The sequence below is a fragment of the Apodemus sylvaticus genome, chromosome X (genome assembly GCF_947179515.1).
Source record: "Apodemus sylvaticus chromosome X, mApoSyl1.1, whole genome shotgun sequence".
Classification (NCBI taxonomy): Eukaryota; Metazoa; Chordata; class Mammalia; order Rodentia; family Muridae; genus Apodemus; species Apodemus sylvaticus.
The window spans coordinates 38,913,333-38,925,791 of NC_067495.1; the positions used below are offsets into that span (position 1 = coordinate 38,913,333).

Below are 12,459 nucleotides of genomic sequence, written 5' to 3' on the forward strand. Positions count from 1 at the left end.
TCTACTCAATGATAACTTTTTCAAGGAAGAAAAAAGGAAGAAATTAAAGTCTTTTTAGAATTAAATGAAAATGAAGGCACAAAATACCCAAACTTTTGAAACAAAATGAAAGCAGTCCTAAGAGGAAACCTCCTAGCTCTGTGTGCCTCCAAAATGAAATTGGAGAGAATATACACTAGCAGCTTGACAGCACATCTGAAATTTCCAGAAGCAAAAGAAGCAAATACTAACAACAATAGTAGAAGACAGCAAATAATCAAAGTCAGGGCTGAAATCAACTATAAAAACTATACAAAGAAGCAACCAATCTAGAAGCTGGTTATTTGAGAAAATCAGCAATATTGATAAGCCCTTAGCCAGATTAACCATGGGGCACAGAGAAACTATCCAAATCAAGAAAATCAGAAAAAAAGGGAGACATAACAACAGAAGCCAAGGAAATCCAAAAAATCTTTAGATACTACTTCAGTTTCCAGTGCAAAGTTTCAAGCTTCCCTATTCCCAGGTCTATAGTCAAAATAATAATAATTGCAAACTTATCATTATTTAAACTTTAACTTTAACTATTATACTTCAGAGCCCAGAGCTCTGAGGCCAGCTACCTGCATTTCCTTATACAGTTCTAATGATAAATCACATGGACAAAACTGCCAGGCAGTGGCCAGAAAGAATCAAGTTAACCCTTTAACTCTGTAGTTCCCCTAGCTTTCTGCTTCTACACATTGCACACAATGACTGTCCTAAGAATCCCAGTGTTCTGACTTAGTTTTACTAATCTAAGCTTTAACATATTCCATACTTTCTTATCCAGGAACCACTCTCAAATGTTGTGCAGAGCTGATTTCATAACTTTAATAGTTTTTTTCTTTCTTTGGGGTCCCAATGTTTGCTCTAATTCTTTTTCTAATAATTTTGTGAAACTTTCTTTGCAATCAAACATTAATCTGGAACTACCATTGTGCAGTTATTGCATTGTTTGTAAGATGAGAACACACAGCATGCACCTGGGTCATTAGGACTGATCTGTATTGTACCGTGGTCCATGCCTCAATATTTAATTGTTTAAGAATCATTACATCAGGGTACACCTAGTTTCACAGATTTCACCAGAGCAAAAGGAGAAAGAAGTAAGAAATTCAGATATAAAGGAATAATTATGCACACCAAGGCCAACTGAAAAACAGTCATGTACAAATGAAATCTATATAGCCGTTGACTAGGGCTAAGGTTAGGAGAAATGAGAACAACTGTTGTTACAAAGAGCTGTCACAGGCTACTGAAGATGTCTCCATCTGGGCCTACTTCAGGCAGTCCCTTATTTCAGATGGTGGATCCCCTGGAGGGAAGCGTGTCCTGCTTCTCAGGGTCCCAAACACCATCCTTTTCTACAAGGAGCTGCTGCGGACTTCTGAGATGTCTCCATCACAGCCTACTGCAGGCAGTCCCTGGCATTGTTTGCTGTCCCCAGCAATAACTGATTTGTTATTATACATGGAAAAAAAGAAATGGGAATGAATAAATTTATTTAGTATTCTACAATCATTTTGCAGATATAAAATCATTAATAACTTTGTGTACATTCGTACACTCAAACTCATATTCTGGAGACATGAAATTTCATGGAACATTAATGCCATAGAGAAGCGTAAGTAGAAGGAAGAAGGAAATTCTTAAATACCTATCCTGATTTGAACTCAGTGTGAATGGGTGAGGCAAAATTGCCTAGGATTTGACGGGAATCCAAAACCATAGGGAAGTGTTGAGGTTTGGAATTTTGTGGTGACTGTCACTCAACTAAAATAGTGTTTACTTTTGAGATTTTCATGGTTGACTGAACTTGGTACAGTTTTAACCTCAGGATTTTTAAACAATTTGTTTCTCTACTTATAATGGAGTGGAATTAAATCTAGATATTAATGTGGGAATAACAATAATACTCTGTTCAATAGAAAATGTAAAGGAGATTGTTAGTATATATTCAGAAGGAAGGTTTTAGAAACATAAAAGAACATTTTATTAAATGTAAACTCATTTGCTGATGCATAAGAATGTCTGCAATCAACAATTTAGAGTCATTTCTGCCAATACAGTAAAGCTATATTCAGATGAGGCATGGATCTGTGCATGTAAGGGGCAAAGGTTACAAAAATTTAGAAACACTGATAATGTTAAAAGATGACAATTTCGACATTGGACATATCGAAAGTACTTTAGTGAAATGAGTAATTATGGAAGGCTTTATGCTAGGGTTTACAATGAAGTGGATAGAAGAGGTAAACTTTACTAACCTTTAGATATTTGGGAATTAGTGGCATTGGGGTAAAGTAGTAAATATAAAAATGCATATGGTTTTACTAAAGCAAGGACACTGAAAATGTCTAGTATTAAAGAACAGATTTGCCCAAGGACAAAGAACAGATATCTTGAGGATATTCTATGAAGATGAATTTTGATAAATATTTGAATTAAAAAAAATCACTCCCTAACAATGTAGTTATCTTTTGAAAAAAAAAAATGAGTATCTGTAATGAGAAACTCCTGAATCATTTCCTGTAGTTAATAGATAGAGTCAGATTTGGGAACATCAGATATCAATATATTTAAGAAGTAAATCTTAAAAGGATTTAGAATTACAGATCACTTGAAGCTTTAAAATCTCAGATATATGAGAAAATAAAAAAATAAAAAATCAACACTGAAAAATCTTCATTTTTTAGGAAGGAAGAGATAGACATAGAGGTAAAGGTAGGTAGGTATGGAGAGAGAGAGAGAGAAAGAGAGAGAGAGAGAGAGAGAGAGAGAGAGAGAGAGAGAGAGAGAGAGAGAGAGAGAGAGAGAGAGAGAGAAAGGGAGAGAGAGGGAAAGGGGGAGAGAGAGACAGAGAGAGAGAAAGAGAGACAGAAATAGAGACAGAAAGAGACAGAGAGAGACAGAAACAGAGACAGAGAGAGACAGAGACACACAGCAAGTAGAGAGTTCCAGAAGTACAATTTATGAAAATTTAGATATTTGGGATATCTATTTGAAGTTAAAATAAATAAATTATAGATAAAAATTCATGTATTTGTGAAGACATTTAAATGTATTTTGTATAATAGGACAGGTATTAATACTACATAAAGGAACTTCAATATCAGTAATAAAAATTCACGCAACATAAATGAGTAATGACTTATAAAGTATAGAAAATAATGAGATGGGAACAATCATTTAGCAAGTGAATTCATGCTTTCCGAAAATATAAAACAATACTTGAGTTTGAAATCATAAAACATGTTACTCAGTTTCTGTGTACATTATGTGATTATTCGAAAAATAGTGGGGGTAATTAAATCCACACAGATGTTTGGGAACTGTGAAAACATGCAGGTGCCTTCCCCTGTTCATATTGTTCCCGAGAACCAAGTTAAGAAGTACAGCAGATGACTTCATGAGAAACAGAAATCAGTGAATCATCCATTTGGTTTGAAAAGGTCAACTAACACAAGCAAATCATCATTCTATAATTGGATTATCCTCTCATTCTTACTGGCAGCGAACAGAAAACAAATACACATGGAGAAAGAATTAAATCCAAGGTCATTTCAAATATTATGTTTAGATTTCTAAAACTTGGGAGAACACATATACCCCAAAAGTTTCACAGATCAATAGATTGTTTTGGGGACAACTTGATGGGATTTACTGAGAAAAACTATATGGGTCTATAAACAAAAAATGAACAGAATCTCTGAGAATTTCAAATTGCATTCTGTATTCCACAGCTACATTTTTTAAAAAAAATAATTGAATATGTGAATTGTCAGGGATAACTCCAGTAATTTGCTTTTCTATTTTAAAATTTTATTTGTTGAAAATTTCACAAATTTAAGGTATTCTGATAACTCTTCTCTCCAAGATATAAGATTGTAATCTCAAGGTTACAAGACTACCCTTCAATCCAACAGGTTCCATTCACAGTATTTTTTTTAATTTTTTATGTTTTAGTTTATTTGTATCCATATGAGTTTAATCAAGGTTATGTGTGCTACCTCGGCATTGCAACTAACTCTTAATCCCTCTTAAAAACACAAGTGAGAAAAATAGGAAAAGCCAGTATTTTTTCCAATGCCTGAACCTATCAGTGCCCTCTAGTTCAGAAAAGAATTGTGAATTTCCATGATCATTGCCATCAGGCAGACAGGAAAAGTCTATTATATGCCCTACAGGCAAATATACTAGCTTTGAACAAATATTGCTAATATACAAAAAAATTAAAACACAAAGTGTCAAAAAATACACAACACAAATTTTTGTGCCACTGTGACTTGAATATACTCTTTAAAAAAGAAAATAAACAGACCTACAGAAAGCAAAAAAGGCGGAGATGATCAGAGACACCAATTGATGGGATTGCGAAGTTGTTTACCTACTCTGAAAAACACTGTGGAGAATCTGTCCTAGGAAAAATAAATGTTCCATGTGACTCAGTTGTATACCTTTTTGGATTTTGCCCAAAAGACTTTACATGATTTTTTTTCAGATACTTGCTCACCCATGTTTATTGCTACTAAGTTCATATCAGCTAGGAAATGGAAATAAACTAAGGGCCTTAAAACTGTCTAATGGCTAATGATGACAGTATACACAGATATTATGGAATATTATTCAATGGTAAAGAATATCATAAACATGGCATTTGCAGATAAATGACAGGTACCTTACAAAACCACGTTCAGTAATGTAATCTAGAAGTAGAAAGACAACGATTCCATGTTCTGTGTTTTGTATTCTTCTTAGCTTCATACTTCAGGTAAAGGTTTAGGAATCACTTGAGTTCTTGAACCAGTGAGCCTTAAACTAGACATCTCCAATACCAGATCAGGTTCCCCTCCCCCTCTACCCTCTCCCCCCACCTCCTTTTTCCATTCCAGGTCCCTCCCTCCCTCTCCACTTGTGACTGCTTTGTTCTCCCACCCAAGTAGGAATGAGGCTTCCCCACTTGGCACTTCACCCTGTTGAAGTTTTTGAGTTCTGTGGACTATATCCTAGGTACCCTGTACTTTTGTGGGGGGCTAATATCCATGCATTAGTGAGTACATAACATGCATGTCCTTATGGGTCTGAGATACCTCTCTCAGAATGATATTTTCTAATTCCTTCCAATTGCCTGTAAAGGTCAGGATGTCCTCAGTCTTAAGAGCTGATTAGGAAATGGACTGAAGCCCTGAGGGCCAGCAGCAAGAATGGAAACTGGCAACCTCAGTAGATAGGAGGTTGGGGGAACCCTCCAGAATGCACCAGACACCTGGGAGGTGAGAGAGTCTCAGTACTCATAGTGAGGGACTTTAGATGAAATGCCCAATAGTAGGGAAAGGGAATTTATAGAGCCCAACACCAGCAGGAAAACAGGACATCAAATGAGGGGAGGATAGCCTTCCCACAGTCACAACTCTGACTCACTGACATTATACAGATTGATCAGCTAATAATTAGTCTGTGTTTGTGCTTGTTTGTGTGTACATACACATACATACATATATACATATTTAAATACTCTCATGAACATAATGACCATTTATAAAATAAATGATAACAAAATTGGAAGTACATATGAGTACATTGTACTCATGTACAATGAGGTACATATGGCAGTTTAGAGGAATAACATGGATGTAGGAAATGATATAATTATATAATGATGGTAAAGTAAAAGAAATAGAGGTAAAAATAGATAACAATTTAAAGAAATTATCATGAAGAACAGGGCTTTAACATTTTAAATGTTGTAGCTATATGTCATGTGTTATAAAAGAAAAATGCCACAGTGCTAAGTTTGGGTAATTCCATGTGTTTCAAGTGAAGGACTAGCAGATTAAAAAGTACTGTAGAGTCCTGAAATTCTACTTGATTACCCCTAAATTAGATGATGAGGTCTTATTGGTGTGGACATAACATATCTTGGTTGTGGCATTGAATAAAGTTAGATGTATCTAGTCAGAAAAGGTCTTTCCTTTAGGGAATGTAAATCACAATTTCAAGATTGTATAGAGTCCATTTGCAAAAATCTATATTTTTTAAAAAAGTCATTTTTCAATAGATTTTTTACACTTGCATAAACTTCTTTTCATGAATGATACTTGTATTTATTACCATTGGATATCTTACCACATTTTCTATTATGTGTTCAATTAACTTTTCAAAGATTTCTCTTGTAGATCTTTATTCATCACAGTAGAATATAATATGGTAGATGAACAAAGATGCCTATATCTGGAAAGGTTTGAAAGTAGAGGAATACTGATGACTGTATTCTTATAGGAGACCCTCCTTAGATTATAGCACCTAGTATCTGAGAATTTTGATACTATCACTCATGTTGCTCAGGCCAGTTTTAAATTCATTTAACTATACAGTATTAGGCTAATATTAGGCATGTATCTGAAAATGCATGCAACTTTAGTTAAATGAATTGCATAGGGTATATGCACATGCACTGTGCATTATATCTACCATTATAATCCTGGACCAAAATCTTTAGATATTAATGCTAGTGTAGAGTTAGTCCTTTCACTCTGACAGGAATGCTCAGTTAATCAACATAGCATATCCTGGCCTTAGTGTAATCTTATTTGTTTAGGAACATGAAGTCTTACTCTATCCATTATGGCCCAATGGGAAGTCCTGGAAAGATGTGGGTTGTTATGCTGGTGAATCATTGGTTGATTTCGTGCTCCTCCTCAAAATTAACTGTATAAAGAGCTTTGTAGGTTCACGTCCTTCACAACCATTTTCCTAATCTGAACATCTGCAGAAGAGCAAAGTTAGGAATCATGATGGTGAAATTTCTGCTGCTAGCAGTGGCATTTGGACTGGCTCATGCTCAGGTAAATTCATGTCTGTGTGTATGTGTGAGCTTCACTGATAACATATTTCTTTGGATGTGATATACTAGCCAGTCAATCCATGCAAGTCCATCTGCATGAAATAACCTTTCTGTCCTTCTATCAGGTATACTTTTGCAATCAGATTTTCACTAGTATGAAACCATCGAAATAAAGAAAATAAGAGTTTTTATATGCAGAGTATATGAGGAGAAAAGATAAGCAGTTTCAGTTCCATGATTCTGTGTTAATGATGTCATCAAATTGCTATGGGTTTTACATCATTTCAAGAAACACAATCTTCAACTAATAAATGAAACAGTATTGATTGGTATTTAATGTCAATTTAAGGATTTCAGGTATTGATATCAGAGATGAGTACACCAACACATTATCTGATGATCTGCTGTGGTTTTTATTTTTGCCATTGTTGTTGCTTTTTCAGCTAGAAGGAAAATGGAAAACCGTTGCCATCCTTGCTGATAATGAAGACAAGATAGCGAAAGGTGGTCCTCTGGAAATCTTTATTCGTGAAATTACTTGTGAAGAGGGATGTAAAATAATGAAAGTCAAATTTTATGTCAAGTAAGCATATTATCAAGACTGTAACCTGAGAAAATTATTCATTTTTCTTTTCCTTTATGTTGTGAAAGTCACAGGGTAATGTTGTTACTGGTCAGGAATTTGAAGCCCTACTTTTAGCATGCAATTATATCATTCTGGTTTGGGGCAGCTCTGGATACCACACAGAGAGATACTCTTTCTAATTCAATGACTGATTCCTGGGGAACCTTGTAGTTTGTGGGCTGGCATTGAATAATTTCATCTGTGATAGATTGTAGAATATTCTAAAGAACTCCTCTGTAGTAAGGTGATGGTGTAACAATTTAAGTCAAAGTCATACATGTTATGTTATTCAATTAGTGATCTCATAACAATATTCCACAAATAGGTCAGGTTTATCTATTTTGAACACCTTTTCTTGAAGCTCTATGTTCAAAGATTTTTCTCTCTGTTATGTGAATGACTATTTTCAATTCAGGAGTCCATAACACCTAAAAAATAAAAATGCTTAGAACCATTTCTCTCTTACAGCCAAAATTTGAAGATCATAAATGAAAGCACTTACAATACAGACATATAAACATGTCCATATATTATGTCTATAGTGGAACAAGCAAATTAACACATTGAAACATACATAATGATGAGTAAATTTTGGACAAGGAAGTTACCTCTGTACAGATGAGGCAAAATTGGCACAATGAAGTAAGATATATATATATGAGTATAAACAGGATGATATTTTCTAAATCAGAATTAGCACACTCAAGGGAGGAATAAGTAATTAGATCCGATCTCTGTACACTGATAGCCCCATTAATCTTTTACCTCCCAAAATGTGTTATAATACTTGAAGATATTTAATATGAATTCAACAGTGATAAAGAATAAACCATGGTTTTCCTCTTTCATTTTTAGTCAAAATGGACAATGCTCATTGACCACAGTCAATGGATATCTGCAAGAAGATGGAGAAACATTTAGAAATCAGTGTAAGTACAGTATCAGGGAGCACTCTCTATGACCAAAGAATTGTGATTGTGTACATTCATCCTGATACTACAGCAGGCCAAAGGTACATGGATGTAGAGAAATTTTAGCTCCTAGGTTAATTATTAATATTTCAATGCTGCCTAGTCTGAATACATTGTCAATTGCCCAATGGCTTCTTGGAGTGTCACACTCTTATGTAAAGATTGAATACCAATAACAATGTATTTTCCAAGTAAGTTTCTTACAGAAAAGTTATTTCTAGAAAATCTTTCCTGTTCTTTTTTTTTTTATTTTACATGGTATCTCACTTTGTTATTTGCCAATCCCGCTACTCTATGGTAGGGCTCCATGGCTTCCAACATCTTTGCCAAGTCCATGCTTTAGGCTCACATGTACTTACATTATAAATATAATCTATCACCTTTGAATAATAAATATTTTACTTAACTGTTATTTCAAAAATCCTTTTTTTTTTTTTGGTAAAGATTGTATTATTCCGATTACTGAATTAAAAGCTTCAATTTTGAAAAGCAGGGACAAATTCAGCTTAACGATTTATGACTGATTACCTTAATTTTGTAAGAAATTTTTTAATAAATAGCAACAGTATTCAACTAAGTAATGCACAAGTTGACCTTTGGTTTGATCTTTAAAAAAACCGAGTACACAGTCAACTGGTGAGTAAAAGTTTTACCTATTTTTACATGTACATTTATATGTTCATTTATAAAGTAGTCTTGTAATAAATAGTAAGAGAAGAGTTCCAAAAATCTTTTTCCTTTCCTTTGACCAACTTTTATCATTTATTAAAGGTTGGTAAGTAGAAATCATGCACACATCGCACACACACACACAATACACACAGAGGTACACACTTGCACACACAACATGCATAACATACACACATTCCCATGTATATATACAAGTGTATGATCATAGCATGAGCATGCACACACAAAAGTATAGACATAGAGAAGCACAAGTACAAGCATATACACAGGCATATGTACACACACATAGAGAGGACCACACAAAAAAGTACTTTGCACACACACACACACACACACACACACACACACACACACACACACACACAATATCATTGTGTGGTAATCCCTAAAACCTTTTTCTTTACCACATTTTCTTCTATAATTGTACAAGGCAAAAACCTTTGTGTATATTAGGAATTCGTACTCTGTAATTTCTTCATGTGCACATTTACCCATCAACAATTACTATGGTGAGAAAAGAAGTTATTTTTTATTTTCACAACATTAACAATTGGCCTTTGAGATCCTGTTTTTTAAAATTTCAGGAACACCCAGACTAGCTTGACACAAGGAAATCAGGGAAAAGTAAAATTGTCTGTACCTAGGATTCTTAATCAAGTTTAATTAGTGGAAATGTTTTGTTACTATAATTGGACAGAATATGTAAAATGAATGCCACAGGAATAGCTATGTAGACATGGTTCATATATTAGTGAACAGAGAGAAGATTGCTTGAGTCAGAGTAAATTTGAATACTTAACAGGAAACAGATTATATCAACTGTGAGGAAGCATGAATGATATATGTTTTGAAGTATTTCCATTACTATTACAGATGAAGGTGAAAATTATTATGAACTTGTGAAGGCAACATCAGAGAACATACTCTTTTATAGTGAGAATGTGGACAGAGCCAGTCGGAAAACAAAATTGCTTTTTGTTGTTGGTAAGAGTGGCAGTAGATCTCTGAAACAGTAACAAAATTGTTGTTCTGCAAATAAGGACTAAGTCAGTTCCCAGCCCCCTGGTACCTTGTTAGAGGATTTCCAAAGTACTTTGTACTGACAACTAGATTGTGTGTGGACCAACTAGTTCATTCTATTGAAATTTCAGTAGCTAAGACATTGAAGACTGAGGGTGATGGAAGAAGTGATTGAAGAGTTCATGTTCATATTTCTTCCCTAGACAACATGGAGCCAATGTGATTTTCCCTAATTTCAGACCATTTTCAGTGTCAATTCAGTAAAGGTGTAGAAAATTGAAGCATGAGTGCTAGAATGTAGACTTAGAAAAATGTGAATCCGACATTGAATCTACTTGAAGATTCTGTTGTGGTTTTGAAAGTGTATAGGAATGTGATAAGTGAGTTCTATGGGCAAGTACTTATTTATTTGTGTGTGTGTGTGTGTGTGTGTGTGTGTACATTGTGAAATACCAAAATATGATGCCATATTTCCATTTAGATTTTATTGACTGTGTACATGGCACTTGGGATAATTCCTATTGACAGGACTGATAGATCTAGGGTTGATTAATATGGAGAAGATGATATTTTCCATATCATATTATGGCGGGATACGAAGGAAGCAATGCACATTATGCAGGATTCTCATGAACAGATCTCTGACCCTGTAATTCATGCAATGCAGGAAAAGGTCAGCCTCTAACTGAGGAACAAAAGGAAAAACTTGCTGAATATGCTGAGGAAAAGGACATTCCACCAGCAAGCATGCGAGAAGTCCTAGATACAGGTACCCTTAATGCATGTTATTTTTTGTCATCTCTTAGTATATCTGTTTACAACTGTCTATCTATCTATCTATCTATCTATCTATCTATCTATCTATCATCTATCTATTACAATGAAGTCCCTGATTTAGATTAAATCAAATTATGTCTTACCATTACATTGTCATTGCCAGGAATTATCACTGGGGAGCTTTCCTTATATTTTTATGTTATCAGTTCTGTCATTCATTACCCCACTAAATTTCTTTTATAGATACCTGTCCAGAGTAAAGTACCATCTACAGGTGAGTTGAAACAAGAGCCATGCTTTCTTATATTGATATTTGACATCAAAGTATTTGAGGTTAAAATGTTAGTAAGACTAACTTGCATTCAAAATGAAGAAAAATGCACACAGACATTGTCATGCACACAGACTTGTTCTTTAAAGCTGAAAATCTTATAGTGGAAAGAAAGAATAAGAGAATGTTTCAATTTATAGAATAATACTAAGGAATTTTATTTCATTCACAATTGGTAATATTTTTCTATTTATGAGGAATCCATGATGAAATTGTGTCTTGTCATTTGAAAATTTGTCTTACATATGATTTGTGGAATATTATTTGCTATAGATGAGGTGTAAGTTTGTTGATTTCATCAACACATTCTTTGAAAACTGTCTAAATTTTCATGCAGGACTACACAATGCCATTATTTACTTTAGAAACTGCTCCTACAAAATCAAAACTACAAGGCATGGGTGCATTCTAGGATAGAAATAGACTCTGTACCAATCTTTCTCCATAGTCTACACCGTTAGAATCATTTTTTTCTCCATAAAACCCAAGAACAAAATCTTGCAGTCAGTTTAATTGTGTATTATTTTTTCTCTTTCATATTGGTACAGATAAAAATGGGATGAGAATTCTGCATCATAACCCCTTGACCATGGAATCAGTATCATCAATAATTCACCTTTGCTATCAGAATAAAATTTTCCCTACCCTGTGCAGTGAGGATACAGCATACTAAATTCCTGAATTGCCTTTATTTCCAATTTTCATGATCTATAAGCAGTTCTTCCTTTTTTGAATGATTGAATAAAATGATTTGAGTTGCAATAATGATCTTGTGAAAAGAGTCTCATTCAAAAGGAATATAAATATCTACCAAATATACTTTCTAAAATCACTCTTGTGTAACAAATGATATACTTATTATGGAAAATCTCATAATATTTGAAATTGTTTCTCTTATTTGAAAGCCATTGGGAAGAAAACCACAGAAATTAATTTTATGTTTTGCTTCATATTTACTTTCATCTGTAAATCATGATATGAGGTTGAATAATCCATAAACACTATAATATTTCACATAGCAAACTTTTTAGGACTTCATTCACTATTTAAAATAGAAGATAAAATCTCTCATCCAAAATTTTCTAAGGAGATTATATTTTCATTAATGGCTTCAGTAAGTAAAATGGTCTAGATATATTTAAATAATATACATATTGAGAAACTAAGAAACATAATTGGA

At 33.9% G+C, this 12,459-nt stretch overlaps 1 protein-coding gene across 1 annotated transcript; it reads left to right on the plus strand.

The window, feature by feature from the left end:
* The first annotated feature begins 6,815 nt into the window (after positions 1–6,815).
* LOC127674437 (odorant-binding protein 1b-like) lies at positions 6,816–11,952 on the plus strand. The gene is made up of 6 exons (XM_052170224.1): positions 6,816–6,866; positions 7,309–7,448; positions 8,346–8,419; positions 10,025–10,135; positions 10,839–10,940; positions 11,828–11,952. Exons 1-6 carry the CDS (start codon positions 6,816–6,818, stop codon positions 11,950–11,952), a joined length of 603 nt encoding a protein of 200 aa, XP_052026184.1.
* Positions 11,953–12,459: the final 507 nt, after the last annotated feature.